Genomic DNA, 22,285 nt, shown 5'->3' with positions numbered 1-22,285 from the left:
GGTCGTGTCTGACTCTTTGCAACACCAATGTGTAGCACATCTGTGATATTAAAATTTCATGGAGAATGGATGCTATTTAGAAAAAAATGTCTAAAGAGGTTTTTGGAAGGGCCGTGAAAAAACAACTTTAGAAACATTACCTTATTTGGATTAAAAGAACAAAAAATGAATGTAATTTCCTTGAAAAAGTTGAAAACAAATTTGTAATTTGGAAAATTACTAGAACTTTCATAGTTTTTCAAAAATTTTTATTCAGTTTTGAAGAAAAAAAATGTGTAACTCTTCCCCACCAGGAAATGCAAGAATAAGTAATGTGGAATTTTATCACAGTGGTCAAGAAGGCTTCAGAGATAGCACAGACCCAAGATATGCTGTAACATTTCTTAACCTCGGACAGGTTTGTACTTTATTTTAAATTTTTGCATATACTCAAAATTAAATATTTTAATTTATTTTCATTTAAATTTACTTAGTAGCCATATCTTAGAATTTCTAAAACTAAATTTAATATAATAAAAATTTCTGAGCTATATTTCCCATTAACATTTTTAGACTTATAGCAGGAGTCTAACCATGTCCTCCTGGTTATGTCATGTATGTCATGTTGGAACCATTTGACTCCAACCATGTCATTCATTTATTTAAGGCCAGTAAGGAAAAAAAGAGGAAATGGAGCACAGGAGGTAGAAAAATTGAAGATCTATGATAGTATTTCCCATCTCTGCTTTGCTTTACAGTGACCAAAAATATGTCCAAATAGTTACTGTTAAACAAAGTGAGTACTGCTTAAGTTTCTCAAATGAAAAGCATGTCTGAATATCCATGCCTCTGTCAAAAGGCGTATTTATCTGGGGAGATATATTTCCCAGATAAATAGGCCTAGAGGGCTGGTGACTTAAGAAAAAAATGAGAAAGAGTATATTTCTTATTTGAAAAAGAATTGATACATGTGTGTATAACTGAATCACTTTGCTGTACATCTGAAACTCACACAACATTGTAACCAACTACTCTCCAATATAAAATAAAAGTGTTTAAATAAAATATGTACATATATTATTGGGGAGGAGATAAATTGGGAGTCTGGGATTAACATATACACACTACTATATGTAAAATAGATAAACAACAGGGACCTGCAGTATAGCAAAGGAAACTATGGTCAATATTCTTGTAATAATTCCTATAATGGAAACAACTATGAAAAAGAATAGATATATGTGTGTAACTGAATCACTCTGCTTACACTTTAAACTAACACAACATGATAAATCAACTATATGTCAATAAAAATAAATAAATAAAATGTAAAAAAAAATAATCATGTAGGTTTGAAGTTGAAACCCCTAAACTATTCATTGACTGTTTTCCTACAGATATTTAAATTTGAATCCCTTGCCTAGAGTATCAACTTTTGTGGTTAAAAAAAAAAATCCCTGGTCATCATATAATAAATTATTCTGAAAAATAATTTTTAATTTCTTTGCATTTTATAAGTAGTGATAAAATATAAATGCATAGAAGAATTTTTAATTCACTTTTAAAGTAAGCAAATTTTTTTTGCTTTATTTAATCATAAATTGAAGAATATAGCAATTTCCTAGGATTAAAAGATCTCCTGGGAAATCATATCCTTTCATGGAATATAAACTGAGTATTTTATTTATCAAGATTTGTTTCCTGAAAATCACCTACTTCGATGTTTTTCTTTAAGTATACTTTAGTTTTATTTTTTAAATGTTTACTGAATCTCAATGTTTTATAGATTCAAGAACGTGGCTCATCTTATGTTCGAGGCTGTGCTTTTCACAATGCCTTTTCCCCTGCAATTGGTGTATTTGGGACAGATGGATTGGACATAGATGATAATGTCATTCACTTTACAGTGGGGGAAGGTAATATGATAATATTTTGGTCCAATAATCTGTCTTTCTGAGATAGCCTTGTATGCAAGCTTTCGAGCCATGGTGTCCAATTGGTCTTTCTGCAAAAATGGAAATGGCCTAAGTTTGTGCTAACATGGGAATTGCTAAACTGCATGTGGCCATTGAACACTTGAAATGTGGCTAATGTGACTGATAAGCTGTATTTTTAAGGTTAATTATACTTAATTTAATTGTACTTACTTTACATATAAGTAGTCATATGTAGCTATGGACAGTACAGCTCTAGAAATATTTACCAGATGGTGATCTTATGTGAGTTATCCAATCAGCAATATTTTAAATTACTATGACTTTTAGCATACTTCTCACATATCAATCAAAAAGATTATTCACAAATAAATGCTATTATTTTATAAAAAGTAAGTTTGATTGTAGGGAATTAACCTTTCTTGAATATCAGTCTAAAGCATAATACAAACACAATGAAGGTGTATACAGTATGTGTGTGTATTTGTTAAAATCTAGGGTGGAACCTGTGAACCTGCATATTTAACAAACACCCCAGAAAATTCTATTTCAGGAAATCTGTTAAAGAGGTAGAGTATCAAAGAGCTTAGAGAATTTGCTCTAAAACTGAAGAAGTTCGTTTGTCAGGCTCAAACTAGAACTTATTTCATGGAAGAAATGAACAACATTCTCCATAATACTCATTACAAATTTATATGTATTGGGGGGATTTTATTTTTTTCCAGGCATAAGAATATGGGGGGATGCCAACAGAGTCCGAGGAAATTTGGTTACTCTTTCAGTTTGGCCAGGAACCTATCAGAACAGAAAAGATCTGAGTTCCACTCTCTGGCATGCCGCAATTGAGGTAGTATGAACAAATTTAAAGATTGTAAATTGCCATGTGTAAAAGAGAGAGAGAGTGGGAACCCGTGGTATAACACGGAAATCAGCTCAGTGCTCTGGAATGATCTAGAAGGGTGAGATGGGAGAGTTGCGGGGGGGAGTTCCAAGTAGGGGGGATATTTGTATACATACAGCTGATTCACTTTGTTGTGCAGCAGAAACCAACACAATATGATAAAGCAATTATACTCCAATTTTTTAAAAATGTGAGCTCCAGTAGCCATTGGATTTTTCTGTGTTGGCGTCCTTTGGTTTAAGTAGTTTTTCCCTTATTTCCTTGCTTCTCCAACATTAATGACTGCTTTCAAGCTCCATACAGGATTTCTCTACTGCTAATTGTTTGAATGCCTTACACATGTTACAGTGTTTAACCCTGAATTTAATTTCCTTCCTTATATGAAAAATTAGAATGATAGACTTATATAAAAGGTCTAAAATTCATTTTTCATCTAAAATTCTTCTATATGCAAGGTTATTTACTCTTATCAGATATTACTAATTGGACCCTATTTCACTTGAAGTTTCTTCAGTTACTTTAGCTATTTGTTTAGATATAGAGTGAGATTATGAACAAGAAAATAGTACAGAAGGAAGATTTGGAGGAAAGACAGCTTCCTTTTATTTTTATTTTGCTTACTTAAGCCATAGGAAGGGAAAGGTATTAAAAATAGCTCACTTTGAAAGATGAGATAGGGATTGAATTTTGTTTTTGTGCAACTGTTAATAATCACCTTAAAGCAAAATCCAGAAGTCTGGGCCTTAGTATACATTTATGAGGTAATAATGTCCTCTTTTCATCTGTTTATAGATGTTAGAATGTAACCAAATGTCAAAGTTAGTTATATCTTTTGAAAGACACTTATTTTAATTTTATGAATTATATTTGACTATTTTTATCATCTTTAAAGATAAGGGTGTTTAGTATGCTTTCAGTTAGATTTTGTCTGTTTTGCTGTTACTATTAGACAAGAAATACACCTTCTATGCTTTGTACTTTTCATTTCTATCACTCTGATTTGGCTCATAAAATAAAATTGTGTAGTAATTACCTAATGCTTGTTCTAACCCTGTTTTTATTATAGCCGATTTTCTTTAAACTAATGAAGGCTTCTACTGAATTTAATGACCCACTATGATGGCCTTAGTTGCCTTTTTCTTAACTAATCAAATTGGTGACAGAATATAACCAAAAAGAGTGACAAAATTTTTGTAATCTTGCTATAATACTGGAATTTTGTGTATGGCTTGTCAATATTGAACCACATCCAGTGGATTTTGTGACTGAAATGTGCTTTAATGTACTTTTCTAATGAAGACTAAGGTATAATATCTAGTGGTGGGTTTACACCAAGAACCTAAGGTAATTTTAGTACTTCATTTGTATTATAAATTTGAATGTGGGTGAATAATGAATTAAATTTTTACTTCAGAAAGCATTGTGTTAATTAGTTTACCAGTGTATGTTGCATACCTACTCTCATTGTATAATTGTGTAAAAGCCTGACCTAAAGCATTTTCTTTATCATTGTACTAGATAAATAGAGGGACCAATACAGTCTTACAAAATAATGTAGTGGCTGGATTTGGAAGGGCCGGATACCGCATCGATGGTGAACTTTGCTCAAGTAAGTCTTTGGGTCATTATAATTAGGAAATATCTTGTCCAAATTTGTTAGAAATAAATAATTATTGTTTGTCAGTTGGATGTGTAATATAAATAATTATTGTTTGTCAGTTGAATATGTAATATTGTCTCTTCCTGGGCACTGAAAGAACTCAACAAACAAAATTTTTTCTATAAAATATTGGGTTTAAAGAAAAAATTAAAACCGATTTTCTTCTCCTCCTTCACCCACATTACTCTTCACACAGTGATATAACCCTTCCAAAGGGGAATCTGACAAGAGCTACCAAAATTATAGAGGCATTTACCTTTGACTCAACATTTCTACTTCCTATAGTCTAACAGTTGCTTCTACAACAGTGAGAAAAAGATTTGCGAACAAGGTTATTCATCACAGCGTTGTCTGTACTGGCGAAAAACTGAAAGCTACCCTGTGTCCAGTTATTGTGAGCTAGTTATAGTAAGCCAAACTTTGGGATCCTACGCCCCTCTAAAAAAGAAGGAAAAAGATGCATATCTATGTATTAGCATGGAGAAATCACCAGGATATTCTAAAATGATAAGAGGAGATTGCAGAACAGTATATGTAAAACTGCTTTGTGTATAGTATGTTTTGTGGAAGAAAGGGAAGAAACGACTATATGTGGTCTGTGCGGGCTTCTCAGGTGCCTGAGATGGTTAAGACTCTGCCGACAATGTGGGAGACTTGGCTTTAGTCCCTGGGTTGAGAAGATTCCCTGGAGAAGGGCATGGCAACCCACTCCAGTATTCTTGCCTAGAGAATCCCATGGACAGATGAGCCTGGCAGGCTACAGTCCATGGGGTCACCAAGAGTCGGATATGACTGAGCAACTGACTAACACACACAGACACACACACACACACAGAGTAAATGCATTTACATAAAGAAACACTGAAAGTGTTAAAGCAAAAAGTCATTGAAGGTAAGTAGGAACAGGGTGCCTGGTCACTTACTGCTGTATAAATTTTTGTAACCTCTTGACTTCTAAACCAGGTAAATTAATTATTGAATCAAAAAAAAAAAATAGAATAAGCGAACTGCAGGCCTTACCTCTTGAGAAACTTAGCTAAAGGAAATGGAATTTTCTCTGAAAAATGTATAGCCCTTCTACAGCTGATATTTTTTACATCTCTGAAATCCTTTGAGTAAACATTTTTTCTATAAATTCAAAAAATATATTCAAAAAAACAGCTAATTCTGTTTTTGTGCAAAATACATTTTGAAGGAATAAAACAACTTTGGCACAGGTTTAACTGATTCCTTGATGTATGCTCCTTTTAAATATTGTAGTTCCCAACAGCTTAAAAGTGGCTTTTCTTTGACTTAAAATTTTAAAATATGTAATTTTGTAAAATTTCTTTGAAGTGTTGTTGTGGGTTTGTTTAAATCAAAATATGACCTGTGAATATGAATATTTACTAATATGTACAATGCCATGTAATACATTTTTGCTGACTATGTTGATCTTCTGAAATAATTGGAAGTGTTTATAAGGAGGTTTTAGATTTAAAGCTATTGAAAAATGAGACATCACAAAGAAATTGAAGATTTAAGTTCCTGGGATGCAGCATCAATTTACGCAATTCATGTCCCAGACAAGTGGGGCTGGGATGCTGGAAAGGGAACTCTGACACAAGTGGGTCCAGAGGTGAAGCCATGCTTGTCCATGGGGCTACTCTGTGCAGAAGCAAGGTGTAGACATGAAAACAGCTTCTTAGAGAGAAAGCAAAACAGAAATCAGGCAAACTGACCATAGGTGAAATGTCAGTCTCAAAGGAAGAAGGGAAAAGCAGTAGAAGATGGAGGAAGTGAGATCTTGGGGAACTTGGACAAGAGAGCTGGTACAATTTAGGAGACGGTGCTCCTCTTTATAAGGAATCCTTAAATTTATGCACGGTTAGGAGGGGGTGTTTAAGGTTACTGCTCTGGTTTGTCCATAAGTAAAACTTTCATGAAAATCCACTTTAATTATCCTGTTTATTAATAATGGATATAGCTTCCATTTATTGAAGCACTTCATTTGATTATTTCATTTTGAAACAATCCTGAATTAGGCATTAAAATTTTTTATATATGAGGAAACTGAAATTATAAAATTTTAAACATCTTTCCCAAGATCATGCATGCATTAATTCAAGAAATATTTGATGAGCACCTACCTCTTCATTACTTTCTAGGCTTTAGGAATCTGGCAGTGAAGGAGCTAGACACAGTTCCTTCTCTCATGAAGCTTATTTCTAATAGAAGAAAGGAGATGAATAATTCACAAAGAAGTGGTAATTAAACATCAAAGTGAAAAAAATGTAATGCCATGTTAAGTGACTGAGGTGCTATCTCGTTTTTGTTTTTTGTTTTTTTTTAATATTTGCTTATTTATTTGACTGCGCCAGGTCTTAGTTGCAGCACGTGGGATCTTTTAGTTGCAGCGTGCAGAATCTAGTTCCCCAACTGGGGCTTGAACTTCCTCCCTCTGCATTTGGAGCATGGAGTCTTAGCCAGTGGACCACTAGGAAAGTCCCTCTGAAGTGCTACTTTGAATCAGGTTGTCAGAGAAAGCTTTTTAAGAAAGTAACTCAACTTGACAAAGGGATAATCAGAAGAAACCAGCAAAATTGATAGGCAACAAGTGGTATCATTGTATTTTTCAGTTTAGCCTTGTTTGAATCCAAACTTCATAATCTTTCTAAGGAAACTTATCTTTAATCAGATATAATAAGTTAAGGGTACTAGCTCTAAGTCAAACTTTTGCAAATGAGTATATAATTATTCTGAGTAACAGTGAAGAGACAAATTAGATGAGAAAAAATGCTAAATAAAGTAAACCATAAATGGCCGAGCCATGCAAATATTTGATTATCTTGTTAAAACTTGCATCAGAATTATATATTTAATTTTTAAAAAAATTTCAACTTTATCCAATACTGCTTATAACTGTCATTTGATTCATAATGTTAATTCTTTGCTTCTTTATTTCCTTCAAAGGTCAGTCTAATTATCTGGAAAAGTGGTTTGACAATGAAGCCCATGGAGGTTTATTTGGTATCTATATGAACCAAGATGGCCTTCCTGGATGTTCGCTTATACAGGGATTTACCATTTGGTCATGCTGGGATTACGGAATTTATTTTCAGGTAAATGGATCCGCAAAAATTGATTGTTTATTTTCTTTAATGATTGTATTCTGTACTGTGTAACCTACACATTCTATTACAGACCACGGAAAGTGTACATATCTACAACGTGACCCTGATTGACAATGGAATGGCCATTTTTTCAATGATTTACATGCCATCTGCTGTATCTCACAAGATTTCCAGCAAAAGGGTGCAAATTAAGGTAAGAATTGAATGCAGCCACACAAAGCAGAAAGAACAACTCTGAAAAGGGTAAAATTACTGAATACAAATGGCTTTCTCGACTTCTTCGCCCTTCTAGTCATACCTCCTCCTTTTGTGCTCATCGGCTCCTGCCAGGAGTCTCTCCGTCCTTCTCTCTCCCCGCTCCTTCCCTTATCTCTTCTTGCTTATCACCTGTTAATCTTGCCACAGTTAGTTTAATTTTCACCCATACTATGAAGTCTCCTGAACCCACTTAGGTAGTTTTGACACTTTGTCCTCTTTTTGTTGCTACTGTTCCCTGCACAAATTCCTATCATAGAAACACAACATGCCATTATATATAATTATTTATATGCCTGTCTCCCCACTCCTGCTTTGAGTGTCGTCCATTCAGGGTAGAAATCACATCTTTTGCATCTTGGTTTACTGAATGATCCACTTCTCAAAGTTATATAGCTTGTGCTCTGCTACAGTGGAATTCAGTACTGTTCATTGTCATGTATTAAGAAAAGTTGTTATTAAAGCTTACCTTTTGATTTTTTTTAAATAGAACTCCCTAATTGTTGGAAGTAGCCCTGAATTTAATTGCTCTGATGTCCTAACTAATGATGATCCCAATATTGAGCTTTCTGCTGCCCATCGAAGTTCTAGACCTCCATCAGGTAAAGATTTTAGAACTTTTGATTTTGGGGTTCATAAGAGTACATATTCAAATTTCATTGACTTTCTTCTTTCTATAAAAGGTGGGAGAAGTGGGATTTGCTGGCCTACCTTTTCTTCAGCACACAACATGGCGCCTCGGAAACCCCATGCAGGGATCATGAGTTATAACTCCATCAGTGGTCTTTTGGACATCTCAGGCAAGTTTAAACATAGTCTTTGAAAATCTACTCAATAAAGTTATGTAAAGACTATGTAGAATATAACTAGTAATTTCATTGTTAGTTAAAAAATGATTAAAGTAATCTGCTCAATATAACAAGCAAAGAAACTAGACATCAGAGTCAATTTCAAGAATGGTTCCCTAGGGAGTTCCCTGGCAGTTCAGTGGTTAGGACTATGCACGTGATGTGGCCAGAAAAATTTAAAAATGGTTCCCTGGCCAAATTTGTATATGTATTAAAGAACTGACATTACATTTTCCTTCTCAAACAACAGAAAAGGCACTGGTATAATGATTTACTATTACTTCGTTTCTCTAAATTAGAATGCCCTTTTGTATCATTTGGGTTATATTTTATTAGAACCTTTTACAGCTGAAAAAATTTTTGTTCATAGAACTCAAATGTTTTCCCAAACTTCCACTGCTTTTGGCAGAGCTAGGATTAGAATCAAGATCTCTTGACTTAAAAATCTGCTGCTTTTTCACTGAACCAGGCTGCATCCTTAAAAATATAAAATAGTTATATCCAAATTCATATAGAGAATATACCAAGTATTTTCATTTTTCCCATTAAATACACTGAACCATTCTCTACTTCAGTTTAGCAAGTCTCCCTTTCGTGAAAACTTTAGCCAGTGTCCCCTCAAAGAAACCAGGACAATAACTTAGACACCTAAGTTTTGACATACTGTTCCTCATAATTTTAATTCCTAGAAATGCAGAACAAATTATCATCATTTGTCCATGGTCAGGACCAGAGTGAGGCTATAGTGAGGGTAAGTGTCAGGCCAAAGTGAGGATTAGGGTCAGACCCTGGTGAGCTTGAGAGTCAGCCATAATGAGTATGAGAGTCTTGCAACAAGGTGGACGAGAGTCAGGCCATAGTGAGGACCAAAATCAGGTCCCAGTGAGGAATCATTCAGGCTTTAGTGAGAAAAGGAGTCATGCCCCAGTAAGCCAAAGAATCAGGCTTCAGTGAGGAAAACTTTCAGGCTGTAGTGAGGCATAGAGCGAGGCATTTGCTAGGCAAAGAATCAGGCCATAGAAAGGACTGGTGTCAGGCTCTGGGGGATGAGTTCCAGGCCCTAGTGAGGACAAGAGACAAGCTGATGTGAGGACCAAGGTCAGACCATCATGAGAACCAGACTCAGGGCTCATTGAGGAGCACAGTCAGTGCATAGTGAGGACAGAGTTGGGGAAATGATGACAATTTGTTTCACATTTTTAGGAATTAAAATTATGAGACATAGTATGTCAAAACTTAGATGTCTAAGTTATTGACCTGGTGTCTTTGTTGATGGGCTTCCCTTATGGATCAGCTGGTAAAGAATTCGCCTGCAATGTGGGAGACCTGGGTTCGATCCCTGGGTTGGGAAGATCCCCTGGAGAAGGGAAAGGCAACCCACTCCAGTATTCTGTCCTAGAGAATTTCATGAACTGTGTAGTCCTTGGGGTTGCAAAGAGTCAGACATGACTGAGTGACTTTCGCTTTATAATGTAGATAGCCTTGTCAAAAATTGCTTAACATGCCACATAGGTTTAAGACCAATAAAGGATATCTGCATAGTGTATGAACAGCATCTACTGCTGCAATATTTTGTAAATATTATTCTACAGGTTTATATTCATGCATATGAAATATTTTCTTACAAGAAAATGTAATCAAGCAGGGTAGTAGATAGCACGTAGCTAATTAGAGAATTTTTTTGAGCCACTTTTTACTGTTTTAGGTTTTGAGTAATGAAATTTTAAGTGCAAAAGAGCAGTCAGTTTTATCTTTGGAGCACATAATATTTGCAGTAAAACCAAGGGAGCAATAGTGTTTCAGTTATCTTTTGCTGCATAACAAACCATCCTCCAAATTCAGAGCATTTAAACAACCATTTATTAGGTCATGATTCTGTGGCTTGGCAGTCTAGGCTTTGTTCAGCTGAGTAATTCTGCTAATCTTACCTAGGACTGTTCACTGAGCTGCTATCATTTTACAAGATGTCTTAAGGACTGCTTAGTCTGGGATAGTTTCACTTGCATGTCTGGTGACTGGTGCTGGCCCTTGATAGGATAATGGGAATGATTGAACCAAACATCTCCTAGGCTTATTCACATGCTGATAATCACAGAATTCCCCCAAAGTACCGAGAGAGTGAGCCCTCATATGCAAGCTCTTTTCAGATCTGTTTATCTTGCTCTTGTCCCATTGTCTAAAGCAAATCACAGAGAAAATATGCCAAGCTCAGAGAAAATACAAGAGAAGACTACTCAATGGTGTGGATTTAGTCCACGAATAGCGGTGGCCTTACCTGACACATGGGCTTCCCTGGTAGCTCAGAGAGTAAAAAGTCCGCCTGCAGTGCAGGAGACTCGGGTTTGATCCCTGGGTCAGGAAGATCTCCTGGGGAAGAGAATGGCAACCCGCTCCAGTATTCTTGCCTGGAGAATCCCAAAGACAGAGGAGCCAAGTGGGCTACAGTCCATGGGGTTGCAGAGAGTCAGACATGACTGAGTGACTAACACTTATCTGCCACATAAGAGCTCTGTGTTCAAGGTAGTGTTAAATGATATGTTTGGTGCAATAGATTTGAAACAAAACTGATTCAATACTTTCTCTACAGCAGATAATCATTTTCCTATTATTTTTATTTTAGATACAACATTTGTTGGATTTAAAAATGTTTGTTCAGGTGAAACGAATGTAATATTCATTACTAACCCTTTAAATGAGGATTTACAGCATCCAATCCATGTGAAGAACATACGGCTGGTTGACACTACTGAACACTCAAAAGTATTTATCCATAGGCCTGATTTAAGGTAAAATATGTGAAAATTAAGCTTCTTCTTCCCTGTCATCACAGTTTTCCATTGTTTTATTTCCCTGCCATAGATCTGAGAAAGTTGCTATATTTAAAGTAAATGTTCATGTCTATGAAATTTTAATTGGCATTATGAAAGTGTCTAATATATCTATGCCTTCAGGTAAGTTGAAGAATCTAGGCCTTATTATGTATATTTTCTCAAGCTTTTCTGCTCGTGTATCATAAATAGCACCATCTTTAAACATGAAAGATAACAGACTGAGTCCAAAGTGTATTTGTACATTAAGATCTCTCCATTAATAGTCATTAGAAATGAAAGTCATGTCTATCATTTCTTCTCTTTTCCTTACCTCTTTTGTTTCCTTTTGCTTTCCAAATATCTTATTATATGCACCACAGTGTATATTTGGAAATTAAATAAGAGTCATTATAATCATTGTGATTGAGAGTATGCAGAAAATTTTCTGAGAATATGCAAAATATGCAGAATGATGATTTTTTTCAATCACAAAGGTCAGTTGGTGTCAGAATATTTCTAGAAGTTGAACCACTTAGATCCTAAGTCTTAAAAGAATATAGCCAATAACTGCTATTCTTCATAAGATGGACAGACCAGGAATTTAGATATAAGAAGCTACTGGAGGAAAGAAAATTTCCATTAGAGCTCTTTGACCATTTTCAGTGCAGAGAGAAGACAAGAAATAATGCTAATTAGATAGACATCTTTTCAGAGAAATGCAGTATTTCATAATTAGTTTGATTTCATCTGATCTTATTTTGATGAAAACCCTGTATCTCCTCAATAATTGTTAAACCAAAGTGTTTTTTGGCTCGCTGGAGGCTCTTCCCTCCTAATAGCTAATAGGAGCTATTAGCTCCTATTTAGTTATCATTGAATCTTTCAGATTTCATATATAACTTTAATATCTAGGTCATGGAGAAAACATTATGTTTTAAAATATGTCTTTGAATTCTGTACTTTTATTGGGATACTGTTGGCACAATCCCAGATCCCTTTTACTAGGTAGCTCATCCAGTCCTCAAATGCTCTAAATGTTGGCCAGTAATGACCTGCATTTGCCTGCTTTTCCAGAAGATTATTCAAACAGAAATCACTCTGAGAGGCTAAAGCTCTCCCTACTACCACCTTCTTGCAGTCCATAACAAAAATGATTATACAAGAAGAGGTAGAACCCCTCTGGGTATAATTCATGATCCAGAGGTTCTGTTGAGATCAGATTGAAGCTGGTATGTAGACCATAGTTGTCCCCCTTTTCTTTCCCTTGCTATATATGGCTTTTCTCCTTCTCTCTTCTCTCCTTTCCTTATTGAGGACTCTCTTTATAACTCACTTGAACAAAAATCCACATCTCAGGTTCTGTTTCTTTGGAACCTGAAGTAAGATGGAGCCCAACACTATAATGTAAGAGTGCCACTGGGCACTCCATTCACAGACTTGCTCACAAAAACACTCTGCACACACTTGAACACAAAGAACACATAATCTACAGAAATAGTTATTCAAATCATCTCCAAAACTAATAGAGTAGAGTGAGGAATAGTTTATAGTTTCATGTCTTTTTTAGCAAAAAGCTCAGGTCTACTAGATAGTATTTTGTTGTTATAGCTCTGGAATATAATTTTATTTCCCCATTGTATATATCATATAGTGTAAGTATACTATATACCATGTATATACAGTGTCTAGTACGTTGCAAATTAAGCAACCATTTTTATTATTATAGCTAATAACAGTTAACACTCCAGGTGGCTCAAGATGAAAGCAGAATTCCATCTATGATTGAACTGGATGATGGGTTTATAGTATTTCATCTCTTATGGTTTGTATATCTACAGAATGATTATTAAAATATGTAGTATAACAATTATAATTTAAATATATCTGCTTGTATATACATAGACAAAAACCTACAAGAATATATACTAATCTATAATTGTTGATGAGCCTAAGAACTTGGGATAGAAACGTGAAGTGGACTGAGCTTTTATTAAGGATTTATTTTACAGGAAACATGCAGTGCATTTATAATTCTTAAAGAACCATTAAAAAGAAGAAAAGGAAGGGAAAAATATTAAGACTTCCCTGCCAACACAAGGATTTTATATGTCTGCACTACTGAGTAATTTACCTACTCTTTGAGCAGTGTTAGTATATTTTGAGCAATGCACAAATATGAAATATATCATTCAACAAAATATAAAATAGCAAAATGGAATTCCAATTTTTTTCTCACAGGTATAAACTGTCCTTTTGAAATGTTAATGAGTTCATAATAATAGACCAAATCAATACAATGGGAAAGCAGGTCTCATTACAATGCTAATTATATATGCTACTTGGTCCCACTTTGAATCCTGTCTGAAATAAGATTCAATCAAACAATGTTGTGGTACTTTAGTCAAATATGCAAGTATATTCAAATACTCTCTAGAAATAGGGAGGTTTACTAAATCTAAGTATTTATGCATTTCACCTTTTCTCCACAGTAAGGTGAATCCATCAGATTGTGTAGATATGGTTTGTGATGCCAAAAGGAAATCTTTACTTAAAGATATGGATGGCTCCTTCCTGGGGAATTCTGGTTCAGTGATACCTGAAGCAGAATATGAATGGAACGGAAATAGCCAGTTTGGAATTGGAGATTATAGAATTCCTAAGGTGATGCTCACATTCCCAAACGGAAGTAGAATTCCTGTCACTGAAAAAGCACCTTATAAAGGTTTGTTAGATCTTGTTCTGTTAGTCTTCAGGTTCATGGAACAAAATATATCTTTTATTTTTATTTTTTTATTTTTTTATCTTTTATTTTTAATGATTGATGTACTCTAATGTATATTTTGTACTTATTAATCATATGTACAAGCAAAAGATAATATGTGAATGCTTTTGTAAGGAGATTCTGTTTCATTAATAAATGTGTTTTCTACCATTTCCAGGAATCATTAGAGATTCAACCTGTAAATACATTTCAGAATGGCAGGGCTATCGGTGCTTTGGGATGGAATATGCGATGATGGTTATCGAAAGCCTGGATTCCGACACAGAAACTCGAAGACTCTCCCCAGTTGCTATAGTGAGCAATGGTTATGTTGATCTCATTAATGGTAGGTATTCAGTGTAAATCAACTAGAGTTACTCAAAGCATTCACTCTTTATTACATTCATGGACATATCTCATAAATTATCTATCACAAAGAACTAGCAAACATCTGAACTTCCTTGCCTTCTGATTGTAAGAAAGATCTAAGGAAGGGAAAGAGACTTGACTCTTCAGCAGTACCCCTCCCATTAGAAAGCAGGCAATAACTCCAAACTGACCATTAAAAGAAGAGGAAGAAGGATGCCTTGAGTGATCTTTATAGGTATGAATGTGGCATAAATACATTTAAGAAAAAATTGATCTGAATGTCTGCAAAAAAGAACCCCCAATTTTCCTTACATAAATTAAAAAACTGATAATGTGATATTTGTAATACTTGAGAATGAACAGTGTCAACCCACACCTTTTATTTTCATGAATCCTTGGAAGATTGAATCTTGAATCAGTGTGTTCTGGGGTTTTCTGTTTGGCTTTGGTTTTTCTCCAACCTGATTTCTTTGACTGTGAAGACTATCTGTCAAGCTCCAAAGTCTAGGTCCCTTCTGTGCTGGTCCTTGGTGGCTGTCATATAATGGAAGGCAATGGTCTCCTGAGGATTCAGATCAACTCTGGTGTCCAAGAGTTTTAGAATAAACAGGTGAAGTTCTAAAAGCTACTTAAAACAGAGGGCAAGGACTCATTGTATATCCCTGAAGTGGCATTGGGGCTCAAATGTTAGTCCCTATTCGTGCTTAGAGTCTTTGAAATGCTGAAGGGGCACATAACCAGGATCAGAAAGATCTCTCTGTCCTGGAAATGTCACAACATGTACCAGAATATTCTGAAATTCCCCAAATAGCCAGTACCCTACAAGTTCATTTTTTTAACTTGTTGAAGAGACTAGAATGAGCTATGTCAGCTATATGATTTTAAGTCGCCCCTCAATTCTGCTCCAACATATCATCTGCCTGGTTTCTATGACCTACAGTCAACCCAGTTTCAAATTCTACCTTTCAGATTTTATAAAGCAGAGAAATCATGTAAAGAATTTTTTTAAACCAGTAAGTGACTAATGAAGAGGTGTTCAAATTGCTCTGTTTTATATGGGGAAAGATTTTATTCTATTTATTTTTACATTTTGCTTTTCCTGAAAGGCAGTACAAGTTTTCCATTTATAATAGTGATATGACATTTCTCTTTTAAGTAAATTTAAATTTTAAAAAGTAACTGTCTAAGGGTAAAGAACCCACCTGTCAATGCAAGAGACATGAGATGTGTGTTCGATCCCTGGGTTGAGAAGATCCCCTGGAGGAGGGGATGGTAACCCACTCCAGTATTCTTGCCTAGAGAATCCCATGGACAGAGGAGCCTGACGGGCTACAGTCCATAGGGTCACAAAGAGTTGGACATGACTAAACTGACTTAGCACACATGCACATCAGTTTAATGAGAATATAGTTTAATGATAAATAATAACAACATGGCAAAAATTATGAGAGTGTTAGAAGGATGATTGAAGCTCGGGATGTCTCTACTAGGTGGAAAGAAAAATTCCAAGATAAAATCTGTACATACCACTAAAGTTTCCCTCAATTTTATTTGTTTTTAAAATATGGCTTATGTTATTCTAAATTGTTTATTTTATGCGTAGAAATGTTTGTGTCCAAAACCCACAAAGAAGGTTTATTTAAAAACAAGATTTATGTTTTTAATACTAAGAGATATGTTATGCTCTATTTGAGCTTCAGAAGTTTATATTGATGTAAAATTCAATTGAAGTTCAGTTATAAATATTGATCGTTCCAAGCAAGCTAGGAAATTGAGCAAAACTGATGAATAAATACTGTTCTTACTGTTCATACAAGAAAATTAGAGATACCAAGGGAACATTTCATGCAAAGATGAGTTCGATAAAGGACAGAAATGTTATGGACCTAACAGAAGCAGAAGATATTAAGAAGAGGTGGCAAGAATACACAGAACTGTACAAAAAAGATCTTCACAACCCAGATAATCACGATGGTGTGATCACTCACCTAGAGCCAGACATCCTGGAATGTGAAGTCAAGTGGGCCTTAGAAAGCATCACTACAAACAAAGCTAGTGGAGGCGATGGAATTCCAGTTGAGCTATTTCAAATCCTGAAAGATGATGCTGTGAAAGTGCTGCACTCAATATGCCAGCAAATTTGGAAAACTCAGCAGTGGCCACAGGACTGGAAAAGGTCAGTTTTCATTCCAATCCCAAAGAAAGGCAATCCCAAAGAATGCTCAAACTACCACACAATTGCATTCATCTCACATGCCAGTAAAGTAATGCTCAAAATTCTCCAAGCCAGGCTTCAGTAATACATGAACCGTGAACTTCCAGATGTTCAAGCTGGTTTTAGAAAAGGCAGGGGAACCAGAGATCAAATTGCCAACATCCACTGGATCATCGAAAAAGCAAGAGAGTTGCAGAAAAACATCTATTTCTGCTTTACTGACTATGCCAAAGCCTTTGACTGTGTTCAGTTCAGTTCAGTTCAGTCGCTTAGTCGTGTCCGACTCTTTGCGACCCCATGAATCACAGCACACCAGGCCTCCCTGTCCATCACCAACTCCCAGAGTTTACTCAAACTCATGTCCATTGAGTCGGTGATGCCATCCAGCCATCTCATCCTCTGTCGTCCCCTTCTCCTCCTGCCCCCAATCCCTCCCAGCATCAGCGTCTTTTCCAATGAGTCAACTCGTCGCATGAGGTGGCCAAAGTACTGGAGTTTCAGCTTCAGCGTCAGTCCTTCCAATGAACACCCAGGACTGATCATCTTGACTGTGTAGATCACAGTAAACTGTGGAAAATTCTGAAAGAGATGGGAATACCAGATCACCTGACCTGCCTCTTGAGAAATCTGTATGCAAGTCAGGAAGCAACAGTTAGAACTGGACATGGAACAACAGACTGGTTCCAAATAGGAAAAGGAGTATGTCAAGGCTGTATATTGTCACCCTGCTTATTTAACTTATATGCAGAGTATGTCATGAGAAACGCTGGGCTGGAAGAAGCACAAGCTGGAATCAAGATTGCCGGGAGAAATATCAATCGCCTCAGATATGCAAATGACACCACCCTTACGGCAAAAAGTGAAGAGGAACTAAAAAGCCTCTTGATGAAAGTGAAAGAGGAGAGTGAAAAATTTGGCTTAGAACTCAACATTCAGAAAACTAAGATCATGGCATCTGGTCCCATCACCTCATGGGAAATAGATGGGGAAACAGTGGAAACAGTGAGAGACTATTTTTTTGGGCTCCAAAATCACTGCAGATGGTGACTGCAGCCATGAAAGTAAAAGATGCTTACTCCTTGGAAGGAAAGTTATGACCAACCTAGATAGCATATTAAAAAGCAGAGACATTACTTTGCCAACAAAGGTCTGTCTAGTCAAGGCTATGGTTTTTCCAGTGGTCATGTATGGATGTGAGAGTTGGACTGTGAAGAAAGCTGAGTGCCGAATAATTGATGCTTTTGAACTATGGTGTTGGAGAAGACTCTTGAGAGTCCCTTGGACTACAAGGAGATTCAACCGGTCCATCCTAAAGGAGATCAGTCCTGGGTGTTCATTGGAAGGACTGATGCTGAAGCTGAAACTCCAATACTTTTGCCACCTCATGCGAAGAGTTGACTCATTGGAAAAGATCCTGATGCTGGGAGGGATTGGAGGCAGGACAAGAAGTGGATGACAGAGGATGAGATGGCTGGATGGCATCACCAACTCAATGGACATGAGTTTAGGTTTACTCTGGGTGTTGGTGATGGACAGGGAGGCCTGGCGTGCTGTGATTCATGGGGTCACAAAGAGTCGGACATGACTGAACAACTGAACTGAACTGAAGTGAATGAATAAATACATCAAGAAAATTCATCATTCCATATTTCACTGCTGTGTGTATATATATAATCCCAGCCACTTTAAAACTGAAGTGCACACAGAAATCCCTTGCATTCCTATATGCTAACAATGAAAAAACAGAAAGAGAAATTAAGGAAACAATACCATTCACCATTGCAACAAAAAGAATAAAGTACTTAGGAGTATATCTACCTAAAGAAACAAAAGACCTATACATAGAAAACTATAAAACACTGATGAAAGAAATCAAAGAGGACACAAACAGATGGAGAAACATACCGTGTTCATGGATTGGAAGAATCAATATTGTCAAAATGGCTATTTTACCCAAAGCAGTCTATAGATTCAATGCAATCCCTATCAAGCTACCAATGGTATTTTTCACAGAACTAGACCAAAGAATTTCACAATTTGTATGGAAATACAAAAAACCTCGAATAGCCAAAGTAATCTTGAGAAAGAAGAATGGAACTGGAGGAATCAACCTGCCTGACTTCAGACCCTACTACAAAGCCACAGTCATCAAGACAGTGTGGTACTGGCACAAAGACAGAAATATAGACCAGTGGAACAGAATAGAAAGCCCAGAGATAAATCCACGAACCTATGGACACCTTATCTTCGACAAAGGAGGCAAGGATATACAATGGAAAAAAGACAACCTCTTTAACAAGTGGTGCTGGGAAAACTGGTCAACCACTTGTAAAAGAATGAAACTAGAACACTTTCTAATACCATACACAAAAATAAACTCAAAATGGATTAAAGATCTAAATGTAAGACCAGAAACTATAAAACTCCTAGAGGAGAACATAGGCAAAACACTCTCTGACATGAATCACAGCAAGATCCTCTATGACCCACCTCCAAGAATATTGGAAATAAAAGCAAAAATAAACAAATGGGACCTAATGAAACTTAAAAGCTTTTGCACTACAAAGGAAACTATAAGTAAGGTGAAAAGACAGCCCTCAGATTGGGAGAAAATAATAGCAAATGAAGAAACAGACAAAGGATTAATCTCAAAAATATACAAGCAACTCCTGCAGCTCAATTCCAGAAAAATAAATGACCCAATCAAAAAATGGGCCAAAGAACTAAACAGACATTTCTCCAAAGAAGACATACAGATGGCTAACAAACACATGAAAAGATGCTCAACATCACTCATTATTAGAGAAATGCAAATCAAAACCACAATGAGGTACCATTACACGCCAGTCAGGATGGCTGCTATCCAAAAGTCTACAAGCAATAAATGCTGGAGAGGGTGTGGAGAAAAGGGAACCCTCTTACACTGTTGGTGGGAATGCAAACTAGTACAGCCACTATGGAAAACAGTGTGGAGATTTCTTAAAAAACTGGAAATAGAACTGCCATATGACCCAGCAATCCCACTTCTGGGCATACACACCGAGGAAACCAGATCTGAAAGAGACACGTGCACCCCAATGTTCATTGCAGGACTGTTTATAATAGCCAGGACATGGAAGCAACCTAGATGCCCATCAGCAGATGAATGGATAAGGAAGCTGTGGTACATATACACCATGGAATATTACTCAGCCATTAAAAAGAATTCATTTGAACCAGTCCTAATGAGATGGATGAAGCTGGAGCCCCTTATACAGAGTGAAGTAAGCCAGAAAGACAAAGAACATTACAGCATACTAACACATATATATGGAATTTAGAAAGATGGTAACGATAACCCTATATGCAAAACAGAAAAAGAGACACATAAATACAGAACAGACTTTTGAACTCTGTGGGAGAAGGCGAGGGTGGGATGTTTCGAGAGGAATCGGGTGGAGAGGGAGGTGGGAGCGGGGATTGGGATGGGGAAGACGTGTAAATCCATGGCTGACTCATATCAATGTATGACAAAACCCACTGAAATGTTGTGAAGTAATTAGCCTCCAACTAATAAAAAATAAATAAATAAATAAATAAAGTGATGAGACCTCAAAGATAAGAAATGAGGGATAATAAATGAGGGAAGGACATTCTAACTAAAAAAAAAAAAAAAAAACTGAAGTGCAATAGAGAAGTTTCTTACAAGTCACGTTACATTGTTCTGGAAATGTCTGGATTCAGATGAATTGTCCACTTTCTTTTGGCTTTTGAGAGAGTTCAATGGAATGTTATTTTTCACATTTCTTCTGTTTATTTATGATGTTGACCCTCCAATAGTACCTATCTTTATTAACAAAAATATTAAAATAACATGAAGGAATGTTTAAGGCAATAAAAACACTTAAAAGTTTGTCAAGTTAACAAATTAACTATTGAACAAATGAGTGTGTGAAAGAAATAACTAATACATCAGTGGTTTGGACATTGAAATGTGTGTCTTTTCTGGGTACAAGCTGTATTTTTAGCAAATTAGCTCTGTTACAGTGTATTTCTCAATAAGTGATTTGAGAAAGTTGGTTCCCCACCCAAAGTCACATTTGATAGGAGAAATAGGAGAAAGCATCAAGCATTTTCTTCCTGACTGTGGGGCCTGGACTCAAACATGATTATTAAAGTAGATATATAAGTAAATCTGCTATTTCCTTTAATAACCTTCCAATGCAGATCCTCAACATATTAATTCACCTTCTGACCCTGGGCTGTCTAAAAGTAAGGATAGTAGAGAGGGAGTTGCTTCCCTGCTTTCCTTAAAAAAAAAAAAAAATGTTTCATGTCACCCTTTTTTGTTTGTTTAAAGTCCGTCCAGAGTTTTTATTTATTTATTTATTGGCCACACTGTGACTGTTGCCATGCACAGATTTTTGTTGCCATGTACAGATTCTTGTTGCTGTGCACGGGCTTTCTCTAGCTGCAGCGAGCGTGGGCTGCTCTCTAGTTGTGGTGCACAGTCTACTTGTTCAAGTGGCTTTTCTTCTTGTGGAGCATAGGCTCTACAGTGCACAGGCTCAATGGTTAAGGTACCCGGGCTTAGTTTCCCCATGGCATGTGGGAATCTTCCCAGACCGAGGATCATATCTGTGTCCCCCACATTATCAGGTGGATTCTTAACCTCTGAACCATCAGAAAAGACCCCTACCTTCTTTTTTAAGGCAAGGCTTGAGAAATAGCTTAGATCACTGAATGGACAGGTAGACGGATAATGACTGTAAATGCTGAACTTGACCACTGCAATTTATTTTGAATACAATTACACTTCAGGCTTTGCACTAGTGATATTCATAATATGGAGCATGAACTTTCATTTGTGTGGATATAGGCCCACAGGATCATGGCTGGTGTGCCGGGTACACATGCCAGAGAAGACTGTCCCTGTTTCACAGCATCGTGGCTCTGGGCAAATCTTATGAGGTCTACTTCACGGGCACCAGTCCTCAGAATCTTCGACTAATGTTGCTTAATGTTGACCATGACAAGGTAAGTCAAGATAGAAATAATTTCTTATTTTATTATTGGTTCCAGGTGTGTAGCAAAATGATTGATTCAGTTGTACATATACATGTGTCTATCTGAAACTAACACAACACTGTTAACCAACTATATGCCAATATAAAATAAAAAAATATTGTAAATAAATAAATGAAGTAATTATTGATAGGTATGTAAAAAATAATAAAAATTATTTCATTTATTGACTTTGTCAAGAAATGCATTTTGTCATTCAGTAATTCTATGAAGATTATTTCTGTTCAGTTATTTTGAAGTAATTTATTTTCAAAAGTCTAAAAACCAAAAAAAAGAATTACTGGGGAATTCCCTGGCAGTCCAGTGGTTTAGACTCAAGGCTTTGGGGAACTAAGACCCAGCATGCCATATAGTGTGGCCAGAAAAAAATATTGAA

General features: G+C 36.1%; 1 protein-coding gene across 1 annotated transcript in view; it reads left to right on the top strand.

The window, feature by feature from the left end:
• The window catches only part of PKHD1L1 (PKHD1 like 1), a 171,522-nt gene that overhangs the window by 128,474 nt on the left and 20,763 nt on the right, over positions 1-22,285 (top strand). The window contains exons 60-71 of the mRNA XM_061122850.1: positions 294-397; positions 1,766-1,895; positions 2,639-2,760; positions 4,333-4,423; positions 7,427-7,575; positions 7,658-7,780; positions 8,333-8,444; positions 8,526-8,642; positions 11,311-11,476; positions 13,990-14,222; positions 14,440-14,607; positions 21,704-21,861. Of these exons, the coding sequence (XP_060978833.1) occupies positions 294-397; positions 1,766-1,895; positions 2,639-2,760; positions 4,333-4,423; positions 7,427-7,575; positions 7,658-7,780; positions 8,333-8,444; positions 8,526-8,642; positions 11,311-11,476; positions 13,990-14,222; positions 14,440-14,607; positions 21,704-21,861 (1,673 nt within the window). The remainder of the gene's footprint in view (positions 1-293; positions 398-1,765; positions 1,896-2,638; positions 2,761-4,332; positions 4,424-7,426; positions 7,576-7,657; positions 7,781-8,332; positions 8,445-8,525; positions 8,643-11,310; positions 11,477-13,989; positions 14,223-14,439; positions 14,608-21,703; positions 21,862-22,285) is intronic.

This window comes from Dama dama, chromosome 21 (assembly GCF_033118175.1).
Source record: "Dama dama isolate Ldn47 chromosome 21, ASM3311817v1, whole genome shotgun sequence".
In the NCBI taxonomy this organism is placed as follows: domain Eukaryota; kingdom Metazoa; phylum Chordata; class Mammalia; order Artiodactyla; family Cervidae; genus Dama; species Dama dama.
This window is presented reverse-complemented; position numbering and strand designations above follow the sequence as displayed.